General features: G+C 36.3%; 1 protein-coding gene across 1 annotated transcript in view; it reads left to right on the top strand.

Moving 5' to 3' along the window:
- Window positions 1-1,092: 1,092 nt before the first annotated feature.
- The window catches only part of Akt (AKT serine/threonine protein kinase), a 28,568-nt gene continuing 7,629 nt past the window's right edge, over window positions 1,093-22,031 (top strand). Inside the window, exons 1-6 of the mRNA XM_085949212.1 lie at window positions 1,093-1,279; window positions 4,773-5,101; window positions 11,428-11,608; window positions 12,456-12,653; window positions 20,523-20,690; window positions 21,864-22,016. Coding sequence (XP_085805338.1) covers window positions 4,776-5,101; window positions 11,428-11,608; window positions 12,456-12,653; window positions 20,523-20,690; window positions 21,864-22,016 — 1,026 coding nt within the window. The 5' untranslated portion in view covers window positions 1,093-1,279; window positions 4,773-4,775. The remainder of the gene's footprint in view (window positions 1,280-4,772; window positions 5,102-11,427; window positions 11,609-12,455; window positions 12,654-20,522; window positions 20,691-21,863; window positions 22,017-22,031) is intronic.

Raw genomic sequence — 22,031 nt, forward strand, 5'->3', positions numbered from 1 at the left:
AACACAAAAAAATTTTCTACACGCGACTAAAGCGACTTTCTATTATCGCCGGGATCTTGTTGTGGACAGTAGTTAAGGCTATACTGCAGCTGAAGCACGGTCTACGCGCAAATTGTGCAAACGACGCGTGACGAACAAAATATAATTTGTTATAAAAAATCAACATGCGTCCATTTAATGTTATGTAAGTAATAATAATAATATATTCATTGACACGTTTTGTTATTCGAGTAAATAGTAATAACCATCTTTACACGATTTAAGAATTAATTCCTCCGACGCCATCATAAAACAAATTGACGTGCTAACAGGTCTACTATCGTTCTCCGACTGGCAACGCGGCTGATATTACGTCCCACCTATTGCTGAAAATTATTTGCCGTTTCACTCAAGTATGCTCGTAATCTTATTCATATTGAAAGTAACTTGGACGATTTTTTACGTGTAATACGGCCTGCTTTCTTCTTATACACTCGTGTGCTGGCCGAATACAGCCGAACATCAAAATGTTCACTGTTATGTTGTCGGACTATAGCACCTACCGCTCGAAGAAAAGATAACAAAAAAATAATAGTAAAGTTTACCGTGTATTTTCAGTCAGCGGGAGTAGTGGGACCGCTGCAGTGTAATAAACATTGTTTGTGGCAACACTGAATTTGTCATAGTAGTCAAAAAGAGTACCTACTAAAAAAATAAGACGCACTTTTCCAGTGACAATTAGTTTGTTAGTTTTATAAGTGACAAGGAAGCGTCGTCCTGTTTATTTGAAATATTATATTTTGACGAAGGCGCCATACTTTCCAAAATACTATTTTTTGTGAGTGATGATATTTCATAAAATCCCGCTTCTTTTGTTTAGTAACAAAATCTACCGATGTCTTCGCATGGTAGGAAATTTCATTACAGACCTACAAACTTATCTGGAGAATGAGATGGGGGAGCCACTGTCGAAAACTACCTAATCACAACTCGCAACTGGCTAAATCTGACATTCGGATGACGTTTTTCAATATGGCGTCCTATGGTAGTTCCTAGTTCCACTTTTGGCCATTCTCCAGATAAGTTTGTAGGGCTGTAGTCATCGCCTCTAGTGATAGAATCTCGTACTTATTTGTCAAAATAGGGTCGCCGCAGAAGTGTCCGCTGGATTTAGCGATATATTTGGAAAAAAATACGCTGTCAATCGACTGAGAGTGTTTAAAAATGGATTGAACAATCACAACAGTGATCTATTAAGTGTTGTTTTCATTGTACCGTCAAATAAACGTCGGACAAACGGGTAAGTCGACCGTCGCCGATGGACCATGTGATGTTATTAGCTGTCTAGACAACACATTCATACCTCCGCGTTATATTTTGATTATCCGGCTAGTATTTTAAGCGGAACGGCACGGAATAATACGGATAGTTTAGTGCGTAGTGCGATGTGTTTGTTTATCAAGCGCCGGTTTTATGAAATGGAGTAATAAAAGTTGCATTTGGAAAATTCGCAATCTTCAAAAAGTCGTGTTTGGTCACGTGACTGGACATGAATGTCGCCTATTGCTCGCGAGGTCACTGCAGAAATTATTATAAACATCCACTCCCTTGTGCGCGATGAATTTCCGCGTGAAGTCAAGTCCAGCGCTGATGCGGAGCGCCCGAATGCCGGGATGGCTGTCAAAGTCGGACAAAAGTGTGCGCGGGTCGTGTGTTGGTGAAACGCCATGGACGTAAATACGTCAGACTGTCGCGGATTCCGCGTGCATTTTAGTAAATAATACGACGTTTGGGCTCGAAATATATCTCTTAATCATTGCCGGATGCGACACGAATAGGTGGAAACTTCCAGACTACTTTATTTGCCGAAAATAATCCGTATAAGAGCATTGCATTAATTGGTGTGTTTTTCCTGTCTGGCACATCTTCCGCACATATCTGTTTTGTCTGCAATATAATCTTTAACAGAATTCACATCAGACTAAACCTAGAGAACTTCCTTTACAGCGTAGTTTAAAATTACTGTTTATTATTTTTTACCATTAAATAATGTCAAACAATCTGATGTGACAAATAATGATGTTATTATTATATTAAAAATACACGTTTTTTACCCGTAATATATAAACAATGATTGTGCAATATGGTTTTGCAATTTAATGTTAACAATGTGTGGATGAGTGTTGATTAGTCCTATTAGCCGTCTCGTACATCTAAACTTGTCTCGACTGCACCGCATCGAATGTCAATGTGATTTTATTGGTATTAACAAAACACATGTAACTAAATGTACCGCCACACACGGCATGATTATAACGTTTTAGTTTTTAAAAAAAACAGCTGGTGTCGCATGCAACATATTTCACCTGACATGCAGTGCAGGTATAATCCCAAAATCTCACACTTCGTCATTCATTTTGGCTTGCCGTTTGACATCACTGTCTCAGTATCGTCTCGCCTATACGCACAAAAGAAAGTTGCATGTTACTCCCAATTTTGATTTATGGCTATATCCCAGTCAAGACGATTTTCAATGTGCGACTTGAATTAAGAGTGTTGCACAACATATTTAAGCACGTTGTGCAACATCCCATCCCATGCCTATAATATTTGTGCGAGACAAATATATTTTTGGTACTTGTTTATTATTATACAGCCACAAGCAGATAATTATGTGTTTTTCACATTGGAAACTTTAGCTCTCGAATGCTAAAGTAATACCACGTGTTTTTATACTACTTACCTTGGAATCCGCCACTTATTAATATAGTAATAAGTGTTAAGGTATAGTAATAATTGTAAGCGCCTAAATATAGGTTGAGCGATTGGCTAACAATCAATCCATTTGTAATCGTTCATACAGTGCAGATGCAGCACAGTTTCCCAATCGACATCTGTGACGGCAGAGCAAGTCAAGATTCTTTTTATTTTCTAAAACTCTAAGCACTAAGGTGCATGGTTGCTACATCAGTCCCGTGCAGCATTGCTTCGGGACAAGGAAGTGTGGCACTAGAATCTTTTCATTCTGACACGTTTATAGTGTCATGGAAGGTGGCTGTGCACAAACCGTGGCTGCATATACATGGCGGGTGGAGATGGAGTAACTCAAATCATACCAAAGAGCTCATTGTTGTATTTTTACCAACATTTGTTACTGTCTCTGATTGGGCTATAGATACGTCGTAGAAGAGTACTGCCTTTACAAGTTGTCTGTTGTCCGTACTCTATTTCTTTCTCATGGGTACTCTTGACTCAGATACATAAAAATTATGTCAAGTCAAAAGTAACATGGCTAAATTCTAGATGTCAAGACTGTTTATTTTTGTTACCATGGTAACTGAAACAATGAGAAATTTGAAGCTATTTGAAAAAAAAAACTGAAATAATTGCCTTTTCAATGCTTTGATATCCAATGTTGCTTTCATTCATTCTACTGTGAGTTCACATGAAAAAACTGAAATAAAATTATTCCAGTGTAGATCTTGACCACTTCTCTCTGTTGAAGACACGATCTGTTCATGCACTCCATATTATTAATATTTTTGTGCGGCTCCAATACTTCTGTCCCTGTGACGTGGTCTGCGCAATGCAAGTATTTTACCTTACATGTACTATTCTTAGCTCCGTGAACAGATGGTGGAGCTCTGAATTACACCGTTTTCTTGTATGGCTCCAAAAGTTATACTTTGGATCTTTTTCTCGTGTATGTCGAAGGGTCCTCTGGAATAATATAGTTAATATAAACAATCTCAGGAATTTGAAAAATTATAGAAAAACAATTCAAGCGATCAGTTTTACACCGTGCAGAATTTCAAATTCTGTACATTCCTTTAGGTTGCTCCAAATTATGTATCGTCAATGAAGAATATTACATTCTCAAATATTATATATTGTTTTGAAATCTTCCGTCTTCAAAAAAAAAAATCATTGAAAACACCAACACTGCACCTCAAGGAAATGTCTCCATTTCCCTTCTAGTTTTGGAGAAGACGGTCTTCGGTGGTTGGGTGTTTATCATCCTTGGGACGTGGTCTGCCCATCAAAGTCACCCCACTTTTACATGTGAGACGACAGGGGTTCATTATTCAATGCGTATACAGTCGAACTTGGTTATTACGATCACGGAAATAGCGAGATCTCTGATGTAATGAGGAAACATTCGTTGACATTTTAGTTTATGATTTTCTCCATACATTTATTCACTTTTTATAACGAGCTACTTCTCGGGTATCACGAGCAAAACTGTTAATGTGTCCATTTAAAAACAAAATTGCAGTTAACTAGACTGATGCCACCGGGATCAGATTACGTTTATGACACTAGTTAAGTGTCCAAGTACCTAATTGGTGTTTTCGCTGACAACATTGAAAAAGTATCCACGCATAATATGGTTGAAATTGCATGTAAAAAATCCAAGCTTTGTGAAGTCAGTAGGTACTTACCTTCACTTCACTTCATTACAATAAACAACTTCATTTGTAGTTTATGAATGCCATGCTTGTTTCGGGGATTTTTACGATGGTTTTCAGATTTTTTATGTTCTATGCTAAATAGAATGTGGTGCGAAAAATGTTATATAACGAGTAATGCTTATATCGAGAAAATTCAGTCGGTCCCATCTTCCTCGTAATAACCAAGTTTGACTGTAGTTTGCGGTTGTATATTTTTCATGATGTTTGTTGTATTCGGTCCCAAAGACCCTTCCTTTCAAAGATATTGTCCTCTTCTCATCTTTTTTTTATGATATCTGTGTTTAAAAAATGGTTCATGATAAAACGTGCTTTGAATTTTAGGTCATGGCAGACGTGATCACCACTGGCACAGGGTCACCAGCCGTGGGAGTGAATGCCGAAATAGTCAAAGAGGGATGGTTGTATAAACGAGGAGAGCATATCAAGAATTGGCGTTCCCGCTACTTTATCCTCTTCGACAATGGCCACCTGGTGGGGTTCAAGAACCAGCCGGAGAAGAACAATTATAATGACCCCCTCAACAATTTCACAGTCAAGGGCTGCCAGATCATGCCAGTGGATCGGCCGAAGCCCTTCACCTTCACCATGAGAGGCCTGCAGTGGACCACCGTCATCGAGAGGATATTTCACGTTGAAAGTGATTCCGATAGGTAAATATTAATTAATTCTAAAACTAGTCAATTTCAGTTTGGTCAAAAAAAAAATATTTTTATTGACTGCGCAATTTTTATCGAATGTCTACCTCTGTGTGAGTTTTGCAACCGTAACGCATTTAGTCATTTCAAAAGTCAATCTCGCAATTCGTGCTCATAGGTAGGTATAACGGAAAAAAATCAGAAACCTCGTAAATACCAGGTATTGTCACTTTGTAGAGCGTTTTTTTGTTTCATTTCAATATCTTATTCAAAACGAATTCTTACAAGTTTACATTGTTGAGTGCCGGCTAGACGCTCATGCTTTTCGACAAGCTTACCTGCGCAAACCGGTTTGTATCGGGAAGCCTGTGTGTATGGGCGAGAAAACTGTACGCGAAAATCGAAAAGCGCTGTGCAAGAGTGTTCCGTATTTTTATACCGCACAGGCAAGTCGCTGCTGTCTAGCCGGCGCATTATGGAGATTTACAAAATAGAATGGAGATTTATAATATGTTATATTGAAACATTTAGTATGTTAGGATTTTTTAAATTTTGATTCATATTGGACTATTTCTTCCTCGTTTATCCAAAGCCACTTTCTTCCAATTTTAGACGCCCAACCTATTGAAATCTGACTCGACACTATCCCTTCACCTTTTATGAGGTTGACCAGGTCTTCATTTGCTCTTCAGCGAGTTTATTCCAACATAATGTTTTACTCCAAAATTGTGGTAAAAGTATTATGATTCTATGCGTTTAGTATGAAATAATACTGACTATCTTTTAGGTAACTGTTTTGCACACAAGAGTACACCTGTAACACATTAGGGTTATTCCAGATCTCGGAAATATAATGAAATGGTGTTATTGGGTGTTATGGAGTTTTGTAGTTAGAATAGATCTGCAGTTTACCGATTGTTAGTTTTTTTGTCATGCGTGATTTGTCTCTTCTATGTACAGGCAGAATTTAATGGACTGTACTAGTATGTGGGTTTATGTATAAAGGGTACAGCTTGTTGTATCGCCGTCTCAACTCTGACTATGTCGTCGTTGGGTCCAAAGATACCATGCAGTCGGTTGCATACTGGGCGAGTACTCCAAATTAAGCTATTGACTCAAGTGTCCCTGCAAACGATACTATGTTTTACTTTCCTGGAGGCAACCCAAAACCACCAGTCTTCAGGTAGTCTGGTCCGCGCCGAATAATATGTCCAAAACTCCAGAACGCATCTCCGACATATTGTCGAGAGCCGTTCCTTTATCTACAGTCTCTGAATGATTGACCGGTGTGTTCTGTGGTCTGTCGAAGAAATATGAAGCATTCAGTGCCAACATCACTTCTCGAAGGCACCGATTGCCTTCCGCTCCCTCGTCTTCAGGGTCCGTGACTATCGTATTTTTCGCAACTGCCCAGCACCGTCTATATATCGTGTTAGAAACTTGTTAGGTACTTTGGTTTAATAACTTAGCCAGCTGCTTTGGCCATTTTAACTCAGCGAAGACTGTAAGAGTGCGTATATATAAATTGCATGAATCATAGGTCAACAACTCCGGTAACAGTCAAAATATGTGAAGTTCGATTCCCATCTGGTCTAACTCATTTTCAAGGATAAGTATTTCAAAATTATGCATGGAAATAATCAAAACGTTGATCAAAATGTTTTTCATACAAAATTTGTATGAAAAAGAGTCTCGGAAACATGCCTATTTGAAGAATCACCTATCAATAAAAATAAGTATTAACCTGTCAAATCTATTAAAATTTTACAATTTCACGCTAGTATCGTCAAAAGAAATTGTGTTGTTTTGTCAATTATCTATAAAACATGACAAATCATTGTTTTTCACTATTACTGTTGCCTGTGCTGATAATGAATTCCTACACATTGTGTAACAAGGATGTTTACAACTTGTTTTCTATTGAATTTTTTCTGATAAGTAATGCTTTTCCACATTGAAAATTGTTTATTTTGTATTTTTGAATATCTTTATCTATTGCAGCATTGCTAGTAATAAATTACAAATAAGTGAGACAGTTACCCTATTTATATTTGAATACGAAGGAATTGAAATTTCAGTAGGTACCCTCGTTCGCTCAATGTGACATTGGGTAATGTTTGGTAGGCTGCATTCTTCTTGGCTGCTGGTCATTCTTCTTGCGTCATTCCAAGTCATACTGTATACACTCTATCGGTTGGCTTGAAGAACAGGCGAGCCAGGTTGAGGTTCTCTTCTGGAATCCGCAACACGTGATTGAGCCAGGCCCGACGTCGCCTCTTCACTCTCAGCGTGATGAGAGGCTGCATCATTCGTTCTTTTATCTCCTCGTTACACTTTAAGCCATACAACTCCACACCAAGTATTGGTCATAAACATCTGTTCTCAAAACTGTTCTTCATAGGGTGCTTTGATTCGCTACCATAAAGCAGCACTGTCAAAATGCAAGCGTCGAATAGGTGGCATTTGTTTTGAACCGAGTACAGTCGTAAATTTTAGACACCGCATTGAGTTGAATGTTGCTCTAGCCAATGAGCCATTTCCATTCGGATAGTGAGCTCTCTTTGCAAAATGCCATCTTCCGAGATGCGTACCCCCAGGTTTTTGAAGCTTTCGACGCTCTCGATGTTTTGTCTGTCGGTAATCAAAAGGAAACCTGGATCAGGGCAGGTGCTATTGCGCAAAACATTGGTTTTATCACATTGATTTTCAAACCAACGTGAGACGAGTTGTCATGAAGCCTTTCGATTGTCTCTTGAATGCCCTTGATTGAGTTTTCGAGTAGGACAGCGTCATCGGCGTATTCTGGTATAACCGGTCCAATACTAATCATGCCGAAATTTCCTAACTACGCGTCTGAGGTGTTATCTGAAATTCCATTAATATAGCTGATCACCTTTTATAATTTTGAATCAAGGTATTATGCACCTAATACCGAAAAGGTGTCAAGATCTCCAAATTTTAATATAGTTTTTACCTTGATCATTTTATATTTAAAAAATGCTAGATATGACACTTTTTTGTTGTTGCGAGTTCCTTTACTGATGGCGTGAAAATAACTCACCTTTTCCGGATCATTATCACGGTCTTGAAGTTAAATGTGTAGCCTGTGTGTTTTCTCTGATGTGCTTTTGTAAAGTTCACAAAGTCTGCCCCATATAAATTTTGTCACATCCACTGCAATTCAATTCTTAGATTGTGCCGAAATCAAAAGATGAGCATCGTTCACCGATTGCAAGGGTCAAATAATATGTATATTCATAATAATTATTAATACCTATACTCGCCTTTCCAAAAATTCTGAATATATTGCTTCTGAGAAACTCGAAATTCCAAATCACAAAATGCATGTGTTTCAATGACTCATACACTTGACTGAAATGTGCATTCGGAATTCATTCCTACCAAGTCTAAAATACATAGATAATAATGTTTTTTAAGATGAATGTATTTTAATTTATTATGACTAAGAGTTGGAAATAGGTTTCTTAGAAAAAGAGCCACACTGTATTATGTCATCTATTAATCTCTTTCATTCTTATGCGACTGCATAGTTGATTCTTAAAATATTATTTCTATTTCAAAGATGCCTTCCTGTTATGTTTTTCTGGTGGCATTTCTGTGAATCATCCGTAGCATCCTTCCGCTGTTGCAAAAGACAGATGTGGAAGTTCTAAGGCAAGACTGAAATAACTGAACCCTGTTTTCGTGCTTTGAAAAGTTATTTCAACATCAGTTTTTTTCAGTTATTTTTAAATTTAACCGGAGTTGCTGCATTGTTCGTCTAGCAAAATTGACTGTTTTCCGAAATGTTCAAATGGCTTTAAAGCAATAATTTTTCGGTCAATTCTAGTATTTTCGTTTCATGTTATAGCGAAATTTAGTATCTTCATTATTACTATGGCAGCGTCGTGCGTGCGGATGTGGTAAATTCCACTTTAGTAATAAACGCAACTGTTTGAATAGGCTCTCAATAAAGCTTTATTCCTATGGTAACATGTCTGTTTTTGAAACTTCTAAACGACAGTTGGCCGTCATTGTTTTAATCTCATTACGGCTCTGTGCTCTGACCTCTATGTTACCTTGTATGAATTAAAATAATACACATTGTGCAATACTTATTCCACATACTTAATTCAATAACGATCGGGACCAGTTTCGTCTGCTACAATAAGACATTCTCAACTGATGCAAAAATACACTCTTAAATCTATTTACCTATATTAAATAATTTAATAATATTCTTTAAAAACATAAAATATTTTTTATTTTAATTAATACAATCCATCCTTCTATGGCTGATTTTCCAGTCACGCTGACTACGCGGCACTGACACGCTTTCTCTGCCAATGAGTGTTGCAGTGTCATGCTGAGCGTATGTTACGATGAGTACAGTCAAAATGAGCTGTTGTCTGTTTTCCATAAGTAATACACGGCAACAATTTTGACAAGCATTTCTCCGACTGTGATCCGCACGAGACTAGAACCAGTCTAGGCTGACAGTCAGCGCCGAGCAGCTACGCATCGTCGTCAGTGCCGACGGTCAGCGTGACTGGAAAATCAGCCTATATTATGATAGTAGACCTCACAAATCCAAAAAAAAATCAGAACGTGGCGAGCTTGATTTTTATTTTAAATACAAGTGTACAGTTCTAAAAAGCTCTATTCAAATTGATATTGATTCTGGTATTTAGGATTTTTACAAAATTTTCTATCATATGTACGTGATTTAATAGGTATTTGTGGTTGAAATGTTTAGACGTGTTAAGCCGCATTTAGACCAAGCGAGCGAATGTTTGTTCTTCCCCACTCCAGCGAAATTCTCTTGACACTTTTTGTTGAGCGAGCGTAAGAATTTTGCTGGAGTGGGTGAAGAACTAACATTCACTCGCTTGGGTCTAAACGCGGCTTTATAAGTGCGAGAATCTTACACAGAGATAGTCATTCAATAACAGTGGCAAAGACTCCATACTAGGCGATTATTTAAAGCCTACCTTCTTAAGAAAAATAAATTTTATTTTCATATTGACGTATTTATATAATCACAAATAATAATATATTCAATATACCACATAATGCCCGATAATTTCACGATATTTCTCATATTTCAATAAGCACCATCTATGGCATCTCTCGAAAGCTTAAAAAAATTAAACACACCGCGTTTCGCTTCACACAATATTATTGTATAGGATTATTTTGCGTAAATCGTCGGGTTTTTCTATTTTGCGTAAATCGTCGGGTTTTTCAATATGTTAGTTACAATATAAGTTTTTTTTCTCATAATTTCAAAATGTCTGGCGTCCCGCATACAAATGTACAAGTTGTTTCGTTAGCGCTTACATCGCTAGAGCACATTTATTCAAAATAATTAATAAGATCATTTAAAAAATAATTTCTATGGGATTCAATCACATATAAATATTGATTGTTGTTAAAAATATAAAATAATTTATCTCGTGATTTTTATTTATCTATTAGTTCACTCATTAGACAATTTATATATCTAATATTGTACCTATCTAAGTCTGTGTTTTAAATATAGAAGTATTTAAAAATGTCTAGTTTTACTGGTTAAATTATAAATTGTTGTTATGGAACATAATATATACACAACAATGGATATTTTCAAAGACGATAGGTAATATATTTTGAGCGTATGTTACGTTTATAAATGTTTAGGAAAATACATAAGTATTTCAAACCAATTGCTTATTTTTATAAACTAATTATAAGAAACCAATTAAACTTTTGAAATTTCATCGATTTACCGTACCTATTCATCACGCCCACGGTGGCCGTGCGGCATAAGCGTTGGACTATCACGCCGTGGGTCCCAGGTTCGAATCCTGGGTCTGGCAAGTACACATATTATTGTTTTTCAATTTGTGTGAGTCAGGGTGTGGACCTAATAGGTTGAGCAAGTGGCTGACATCCACTTCTCGTAAAAAACAAAATCTGTCAATACAAACCTCTACTATGTGGAGGCCCATATGATCCTATTAGGATCGGACATGGTCAAAAAAAAAAAAAAAATCATCAGTAATATTGGGTTATCTTCTTATTTCCCGTAAATATATCTGACAAGCATGGTTACTCCCACAGCCTACCTCTTTCAAAAAGTCACCCTTCGCCACTGTTCAATAATACTAATGCATACAATTGATAATACTCTCATTTGTACAAGATGGACTAACCAAATAATGTCTTTCCACCAAGATACCATTACAAAAGAATTTGAGTTTTTGTTTCATCATGATGAATACGTCTTATAAAAAATATCTTCCGTTGTGGACGGCTAGTTCATATTTCACATATTCATGTCGCTTTAATGTGATGTACAGGAGAGACTGGGTGGCGGCAATCCGCTACGTTTCGGAGAAGCTAAAGGAGAGCGATGCGGAGAGTGCGGGGGGCGGGGCAGGTGGAGACGTCGACATGGCGTCCACCGCGGACGACGATATGCTGTCCAAGCTCGCCACGCAGGGAACTTCCATGGAGAAGGCCAGCGGCAAACGGAAAGTGGTCAGTCATCATTCACTAATATTCTGTCAATCTCATCAGTCAGCATTAATGCCCATGCCGAAGATATTACATACTATGTACCTACTTATTATATTTAAAATAGACTCGGTCTGCATTCTATATATAATTAGAAAACGGATAAATTTCCCCATCTGTTTAAAAGTGCTTTACAATGGACATGTAGACGCAAGGAGATTAAAAGATTATAGACCGCAATGCAAAGATCTCGTCATGTATAACTAACATATAACTATGCGTAGTTGACAGATTAACAAAACAATATCATGAGAATGTCGCTTCCCATGATCAGAAGTGGATTTTCCCGAGTATATTATTATTGTTTTTTTTTACAAACACTTCAACTATTCATAATTTGTTTGTTGTATTTTTTATTGGATCCTTGACTTAATAGGTAGATGACAAGTTTTTACCTACTTTATTATATTAATTTGTTATATAAGTTGGAGTTAATAGTGTTCGTTGTCAGTGTGTGTTTTGCCTTTTGGTGAGTATACACAGTGCCTGAAGATGTCAAAGGCGAAACCCGGGTCGCAAAAACCGACTCAAATGGAATAGTACAAACCTTAAATCCATAAATTCCATCAAGTACCTTCGGTCGATAGTATTAGAGTATACATTGACTTCAGAATATAAATTGAATAATTAATATTAAAACAACACTTCAAATCATTGCATCGGTTTCCCAGTGGTTTAGTTGAATTTAGTTGAATAAATGCACGCACTGTGGATGCAGTGTCCCTAGCATTTGGATAATTCTATTTTAATTGAAAGTGTGTGTTGTTATATTTATTAATACATAAATTATTGTTAAATCTTGTCTTTTCAGACGCTGGAGAAGTTTGAGTTTGTGAAGGTGCTAGGTAAGGGCACCTTCGGCAAGGTGGTCCTCTGCCGAGAGAAGGAGACGGCCAAGCTGTACGCAATGAAAATGCTCAAGAAGAATGTCATAGTACAAAAGGATGAGGTGGCGCACACGCTCACCGAGAATAGGGTACTCAGGTCCACCAACCACGCCTTCTTAACGGTACGTTCAGAATTTATCTATCTTCTTTTAAATCAAATATTTTTTGTCAGCGGCGGCATCTTCCTTCTAGCTGGTATAGTCTTTGGTGACTTTTCTTATTATTTTTTGTATATATTTTTTTTCTCCAGCTTCTATGTCAGTGATTCTTAACTGGGTTCTCCAAGCAGTTCACTTTTACATCATGCAAAACAGTATCGTAAACATTTGTTTTCATGATATATTTCTTCCGGGAGCGGAAACAAGATATAGTTGACATGTATTTTAAATTAAATGTCTATGACTCAGGTCATAACACTGCCGCATACCTAGATTGGCAGTGGTGTCAACATTAAGAATTATTATTAGAAATGAAAAATCTATGTATGTAGAGTCCGTATTCTTTATGCTGGCGTGCGGTTCCCCCCCCCCCCCCCCGCTTCAGCATCTTAACACATTTTGCGCGGGCCTCAGTACAAATTCACAGGTACACGCAGCGGGCGAAAACCAGCGGCAATTGAAATAAAATCGAATTTTACAAAAATCGCTCTATCTTCCAAACTATCAGTTATTTTTAAATGAAATATGGAATTCACACTCACCATATATTGCTCCTCAGTGCTGTGTTTCTTTTTAGAACAAATTGTTTAAAATAACATAAGTACATGGTGCTAATCACATATTTACAGGAAGGTTTCGTAAAAAATATTCCATTCACTATAAATAAATTCCCGCACAAAAATTATTATTCTAATATTTGGATAAAGTATGATATTTATGAAAACACTCACCCCTGTGTAGGGGGACGTCACAAAATGTACACATATAACTAGTCAAACTTTTCTTTTTGTGCACCGAACACACTCGACACTGTCTTTGTGGGTATTTTTTTTTACCATCTGTAACAATTTTTATCATTCGATGCTTCTTCATATCGAGTGATAACCTACCAGGATGATCACTTTTACCCACTCTTCTTGGTAATCGCGATGTAGATGGCCCTGCTTCTTCCAAAATTGCGTCGGTTTCAACGATATGGTTGGCTATCCAAAATTTGCTTATACTACGCAAAAACTGTTTGTAAGTTAGCCTTTTGGTCGGATTTAATACTTTATAAACTTTAAAAGAATTGAAAAAAGCACAATTTAACAAATACATGACAACTCTCTTTGTCCATTTTTTTGTTCTTCGTATGATCGAGTAGTAAGAGAGATACTGATCCGCACGGTCAACCCCTTTCATATATTTATTATATTCGATAACACATAGCGGTTTCCAAATGTGTAGTCTCGTATTCCAATCGGTGTTGTGACTCTCTAAAATGGTAGATGGATGTATTGTTGAAATCATTCGAACATCTCTCTTTGATTTCCAGAGTTGTAACAATACATCCTTTCGCCGACGGAAAATACTCTGTCCTGCACTAAGATTGACGTGTTTAAAACATTCTGGGAAGCCTCGGTTTATTCGCATTGTTCCGCACGTCCTAATTTTATTTTCTAAAAGTGCTTCACTGGTTTTTACACTATTATAATAATTGTCCATATAGACATGATGCCACAAATTTAAATACGGACCAAGAAGCAATTGGATGGTGTCTAATAGTGGTCTTCCTTGCCCACTGTAAATGAGCATATTACAGATGTATCCCGTAGTGGCTTCACTGACCATGCGCACTAGGATACCGTATTTTATTATCTTAGATGCATTATATACTTTAAATACAAGTCTTCCCCGCCACGGTATAATACCTTCATCTAAAGAAAGTTCCCTTTGAGGCTTATAAACCGAAGAAAACTTCGGTATTAGGTATGTCATAATTGGCCTAATCTTTTCAAGGCGATCGCTGGAATCCGTAATGATATCGTTATTTGAAAAGTGCCACGATTGCCAAATTTGTCTAAAACGATCACGACTCATTGTTTTAGAATATATTGGTGTTTCTATACTCGGATCAGTAGACCAATAATCATCTCTTGTGTCTTTTCGAACTTGTCCCATAAGCAAAATGAGTCCGAGGAATTTTTTCATCTCACCAAGATTTACAGGCTTCCATTTGATAGATTTCTTCATTTTCTTGATTCGGGATTCATTTTGTGTGCCGTATCGATTGCTTTCTTCTACCATCATGCTAAGTAAATCATCTCCAATAAATAAACTAACTATATCCATCACATTTTCAGAATTGTTTGGTGCTACGCAAATACCAACGTTGCCTAAAAATGGTTCAATATGCGGTGGGTTGTCTATTTCAGACCATTCCATGACTTCCTCTTCCTCCACTTCACTGTCTTCAGAATCACTGATTTGTAACGGTATCACTGGTACCCTTCTCGTGCGAGGGAACTCTTCACTATCGCTGTCGCTATCACTGTCGCTGCCTAATTCTGGTAAATCTTCACCAGAATAGGCAGACAAATTATCGGCAAATATTTCGTCATCGCTTTCATAATTGTCTGAAGCCATTTTTTAAAGATTAAATAAAATATCGATTACTTAAATATATTTCACTTGTAAAAACACACCCGTTCTATAGCGCCGTATTTCAAGACTGAAAATTCAATACTGATATTCAATATAGATCGTAGTAGATTACAGACATCTAAATAACATTGGTTTCCACTTATGTTATAATTTATTGCTCCGCTCGCATACCAGCGTTATCGCACCGCACAATATCACTTACAACAAGTGCGAAGATGCATTCCGTCTATCACAAATTGTCGTCATTTCACTCGCTCACAAAGGATAATATTATAGTATGAAAAGGAGGCCTATGTATTTATCACACATCATAAAAATATACATATCGCATTCACAGTACAGCGAACAAACCATGTTTAAAGAATACATCGATATTTCACAAAATGTTGTCTTCCTGCTCACCCATCAAGTAATAAACAAGTGTAAAAAGAAGACGCATATAGTTTTAGCATTCTTATCGTCTACAGAAATATAGTTCGCTGATTCAGTGACTCTAAACAAATTTCCTGATTACGCACAAGCTCTCATTTGGGCTGCGCAAGAGTGTGTGTGTAAGTAAATGAATCGACGGTAAATTATTTTTTTTTGTAGATGTGTGTGTAGTTTGAAACATTTTCAAACCGTTGACATAAAATATTCGTATGCAATAATCGGGTAGAAATACCTTTCCCGCACTTCAAGTGGAGCCGGCGTAAAAGGTATTTCTACCCGTCCCGCCGACGAGCACCGGTACGGCGCGCGGGTAGAAATACCCTTCCCGCTCAAGATGTGTTAACACTGCATTCTCTCTCGTTACCTCCCATTGAAACCTGCAACAGTCGAACGCAATGACAATGCTTTCCGTCCGCGAGCGACGTGACGTGAACTAATATAATATGCGTTAATTGTTTCTCGCTGTGGTCTAATTAATTTTATTTCACCCTATAAATCTGTAGGGTCTGCATTTAGATCATGTCAGCGAGATTAAATTCACACATCTTAATCCAAGGCATGGATATTTTTAATGTCATTTGATTCCTATCTATTCCCACAATCTTGCTTGAATCATTCGCAGCTAATCTTCATAAAAATGTATATTACTTATGTATGATTTTATAACATTTGATCGGTGTAAACAGATAAGTTACAATGTTGAGTGCATAAAGCATGTTCTAGGAATATTGGAAACGAATACAAAATATATAAGATGGAGAAGAATATTATCTAAAATAATAGGGATGTGTGGTAGATAACAAGTAAATAATTAAGGGAATAACATCCCCATTAATGAATTTGCTATTATACTATTGACAATAGGGGAGATAAAATTATTACAAACAAACAAGTTTTGTAAGTATGGCGACTAAGCGACTCGTTTGATTGTATTTTTTTTTTCTTATATTGAATATCTTTTTATATAGGTACTATACTTTATGTTTTTCAGTATATTTTATTTTTCACTCTCTTATAATGTCGCCGTAGATGTCAAGGGAGCCAAGCCACAAATTTGGCGAAAATGAGTAAAGTACACGAAAGCATTTTAAAATCATTAAAGATGCAGTGGTCAGTGGATTTAAGCCACAAAACTCTTTTGACTACCGCACACGTGTGCCAACTGTACATTTCAATATTCAGTGGTCAAGAGATATAACACACGTAACTTCTAAGTTACTATTTTTTTTAGTTATTTGTACAAAATAATAAAAAGATAACAACACAAAGTATATTCTATGTTCAAAGTTTCACCGTTATGTCTTTAAAAACAAAAAAAATCAATAAAATAATGTTACTTTTTCTTTTGTCACACAAAATCTTTACGCGCCTGTTTCTAAGCATTATGATTTTGTGGACTGGCTCACTTGACATCTATGGCGACGATGAGTATAACCCATGTGTTTTTTTTTCTTCTAATCATTTTCAATAGCTTGCTCCAATGTATTTTTCATAACTATATTTAATATTTAATTTACGTAATTTGATTTAATTATGCTTTTTGTGCCCGTCTGTTATTGAGACCTTATTCTTTTATTTTATTTCTCACGTCGTAGGTACTTACTCTTCTCTGATTGATCCTGTCGGTTGACCTAAATAGTAAAATAAAAAAATGACACGCAAAAGGTTGCATTTTATACACAAACAAAATATAAACAATCCGCTATGTTTGAAGGCCAATGGTTGCACAATGATAGTCAGCATATCAATTACTGCACGTGTTGAACGATATTGTTTTGTTGGTTTTTCCAAGAATGGAAGTTGCCGGTAATAGGAGTGCTGACATTCATAGACAATATGTATTTCTATTTCAATTATCATGCATAAATGATTCACCGTCACATGTTGTATGCATGGCATCAGTTGGAAACCTTTTTGGGACTGTGGGCTGACTTGATTAAACACGGCACGAGAAGAACCAGTTTTTATCGGAACGGCAGTGTGATGAAGGGTTTTTAAATTAATTAATACCCATAGAAATTTTGGCATATATTATATTATATAATATTTGCCTTTCCTAAAAATAAATATATCTGAGTTTTGTGGCCGGCTGTCTCTCAGTCAGTGTTCCTCTTGTCATGGGGATTTTATTTTATAGTTGATATACAAAAGTAACCAGAAGAACATGAAAAGAAATACACAATGAATTAATTTTTTAGCATGGATGCATGCTTTTGTATTAACCTTCCGGGCAGATTCGTTACGAAAAATAAAATCACTAAAGTAGTGCGGCCGCGAACGGCGCTTCGGGAATGACGTGTAAACCCGCGCCCTGCAATTTTATTTTCTTTCGAATTTGGATAACCAGCATTCAGAGAATCAGTAGGCAAAGCTTGTTCTATGTTTAATATTTTTTTTTATTGATATACCCATTACACTATTTTTCAACATTCCACACGTCAATGGAAGGTGTCAGTAGGTACATCAAAAGGTAGGTGAATCCAATGTAGATAACGTTTAGCAGGTGTAACTGTTCACAGCAGCGACACTGGGTGTCACTTAGTAAAAGCAACGTGGTGGCTCAGATATTTTACCGACATACAGGTTGTCTGTTGCATGGGTATGGGTCCTTTAGTGCTGGAGAAGGTGTTGGATTGAACAGCAGCTAGTATGGTCCTGAAGAGTTTATTCAAAGAAATTTTAGTGTTTACCTAGCCTACTATACCTTCTGGGTCACTATAGGTGGATTACAGTGGCGAAGGGTGGAGGTAGGCTGTTAAGATTCAACATAATTAATAGTGTACACTAAACTTTGTCAGTCAAACGTATTTGTTTTCATTGAACCAAGACTACAGTGTGTAGATAGTGTTTGTTAATTTTTAAAATTTAATTAAACCCTGCCTAAACTGAGCCATACTAGATAATAGTCAAAAAATATTTGTTTACCTATAAAATACCTAAAATTATGCATTTAAACCGTAAATAATTTTAGATATTTTATAGATAGAAGAATAAGTATTTTTTATCGATTGTGGTTTGGTTTAGGCAGGGCTTAATGAATTTAAAAAAAAAATAACTGACACTTTGTGTAATATGTATTCTTAATTCAATGAAAACAAATAAGTATGACTGAAAAAGTGTGCACTATTATGGTTTGGTTAGGCAGGGTTTAATTTAATTTTTAAAACTGCCCATCACCATCTGCACATTGTATTATTAGTTCAGTGAAAACGAATAAGTGTGACTGACAAAGTTTAGTGTGCACTATTTATATTGAATCTTGACAGCCTACCTTGACCCCTCGCCACTGGGTGACTATACATAATATTAAATATGGTGTTATCGTTTACTGCTGTTAGTTAGACACGAATTGATATGTTTTCATGCCGCTCACTTTCACAACTCAGTCTTGTAAAATATTTACAACTGACCTCATACCTGATATTATTATGGACGTGCAAAATTTTCTCTCCTGACAGTTGGATATCAATGTCTTCAAAAAAACATGCAATATACAAAATATTGTTTTGATGTTTTGTTTGCTGTTGTGATGCAATCATTTGGAATTGATAATAATATTTGCAAGACCGGGATCAATACACCGCTACAAAGTTGTAAATCAATATTCTATTAGAAAATTTAATTTTATGATTATAAATTCGTAACAAATTGAATTAATTAGTCTACTGGGCATGATTCATACTTTACATTCATATTCCTTTTAAATGTAGACATATTTGTTAAGTATAGCCCATGTCTAATAAATTTCATTTATTTTTAATGAGTCATTTATAATAATATGGGTAGTAGCTGCGCTTTTCAGTGGACTGTAAATTGTGACAATGAATAGGATGTTAGGAGCGGTTATCTTAAGGATGCCAGGCATTGACCTTTTATGCTTTTGGGCTGGCCTCCGTGGTCTAGCCGTCACTCCTGGTCGCACTGTCACTCTCGTGCGGTATTGTTTATTAGGTCATCCGGTGCGCGGCACTTGACAGTCAAAAATATTTTAGGTTATAAGTGTTTATAAACTTTTTTGTCGTATTAGAGCCGCCTAATTTTAATCAGCAAGATGGTAAATGTTATATTGACATATTTATAATGTTCAGGTCAAGCTGTGTTTTGATATATGAATACGTGTATTAATTAAGGCTCTAAGTACCAAAAAGTAGTATTGCCTGTAGTTACAAAATACCGAGTCATTGCAGTAAAATTTCATGAAGCAGACCTTTTGAAAAATGTGGTTTTACAGTGTGAAGCAATCACGGCAGCTTCTATAATTTTAGGTATTAATAACTCGCAAGTGTCAACACACCATCGTCAGCCATTTTATATTGAATGAGGTTGATCACTGTAGTGCTATTTACACCATTATAAATAAAACAGGCCAACGGACTTACAACGTCGACAGGTTTAAATATTTTGCTGTATTTTTTTGACTTGCTTGAGGCACTTAGACCATAGTTGAAGTTATTGGCGTTAGTATGTAGAACACTTTTCTATAAAAATGTCAGTTTTTTGGTTTTTGGTACTTAAGCGCCTTAATTAATACACGTATTCATGTACCGACACTCAATGGCGAAGAGTGGAGATAGGCTGTTAAGATCCGACATAAATAGTGTGTACACTAAACTTTGTCAGTCATATTATGTATTTGTTTTCTTTGAAGTAAGACTACACAAACAGCCTACCCACCTCCACCCTTCGTCATTAACGTTATTATTAACATTCACCAATTAAGATGAAAATGTTTTATATATGGGGTTAGATCATTTAGAATGTATTCAGTTTCATAATACTTACATTGTTTATACAGTGGGTGTTTGTGCAGGGGGCAATTGTCCTATAATCCAAAGAGCCATATGTGGCCCTCTACACTTACCCATCAATATATTCTTGGAGGCCTACCACCATTAATGTCGACTCTTCTTCATTCTGGTGTTTCACTTATCTTGATTTTTGAGAGTAATACAATTTGTATTTGTTTGTTTGTTGCAGTCATTACGCTACTCATTTCAAACGGTGGACCGAGTATGTTTTGTGATGGAGTATGTCAACGGAGGAGAACTATTCTTTCACCTTAGCAAAGAGAGATTCTTCTCGGAGGACAGAACTAGATTTTATGGAGCTGAAATCATATCTGCTCTCGGCTATTTACATTCAGAGGTCAGTCATCTAACAATATACGGTTCTAATGACAGCTCTGCTACCTTGCTTCTGTCGATAAAGGTCCTTTTAAATGTCAGTTATGTTGTCCGTTAAGTTGAGGTTTCCATTTTGGTCCGTTCAGTCGAGGTTTTAGTTGCCAGGTCAATTCGGAATCGGCGGTGTATATTTACGTATTTTTTGAACTCTAAAAATGAATATTATTTTTATAATTACTTTCTTAACATATTCCTATCATATTAAATATCATACATATATCAAATCCTGGATCTGGCAAATACACATACAGTATAACCCCTATTTTACGTTTTTTAAGGGATTGAAAAAAAAACCTAATTGGAGGGAAAATGTAAAAGGGGGGTATTGAAAAAAAGAACACTTAAATTTTATGTTTCTAAAAAAATAACGTTTTATTAAAATACATCATTCAATTAAAATTTTTATTGAAAAAGCGTTTGAATGTCACGACCCAATCGTTGTCAAGCGCGCGTAACTCGCATATTTTGAATATTTCCGACATGAATCGCGGGAAAGAAAAACGTAAATACGGGTATTAAATGTACTGAGTTCCTTTTATCTTGTAATTATTTCCATGTGTGTATGGACCTAATAGGTTGAGCAAGTGGCTAACATGCATTTCTTGTAAGAATAAAAGTCACAATACACACCGTCACTCTGTGAGATCCATATTATGATCTTAGGATCGGACATAAAAACACCACCAGCAACTTGTTATTTGTGTAAATTTTATTTGTTGCTTTACTAGGAATTGTTCACATCAGCAACCAATCTGATTGAACCAATCAAATCAAGCTGTATTACGATTGAGTTGGTAGCTGAATCGTTCCCTGTAATTGCCATTTTAACGACGATCGTCTGAATTTGGGTGGGTCTATGAGCCTTTAGAAGAGTTTTTATAATCTTTCAGATGATTTGAAGGGGTGCATATTTTTGATTTTTTTGCATTCTGTGACTTATCTAACTACAATCTCCAATGGTTTTCAGTGATCAGTGATCCATTATATTATCTAATTACATACGATGATTAGCGTAAGTCTACACTGAAAGAAGTCTCTTATTTAAGCTAAGACAAGAATCGGAATATGTTCATCGTCCATTCTGTAATGGTTCTGTTATTGCAATCTTATTTATCTGTTATTGAAAATGTTTCAGGGCATAATTTATAGGGATCTGAAATTGGAAAATTTACTACTAGATAAGGACGGTCATATAAAAATAGCTGATTTTGGATTATGTAAAGAGGAAATTACGTACGGGCGCACCACAAAAACCTTCTGTGGGACTCCTGAATATTTAGCACCTGAGGTATGTACACTCCGT

The sequence above is a fragment of the Rhyacophila brunnea genome, unplaced genomic scaffold, assembly GCF_057557595.1.
Source record: "Rhyacophila brunnea isolate RB1 unplaced genomic scaffold, BYU_Rbru_1.0 scaffold_21, whole genome shotgun sequence".
Classification (NCBI taxonomy): Eukaryota; Metazoa; Arthropoda; class Insecta; order Trichoptera; family Rhyacophilidae; genus Rhyacophila; species Rhyacophila brunnea.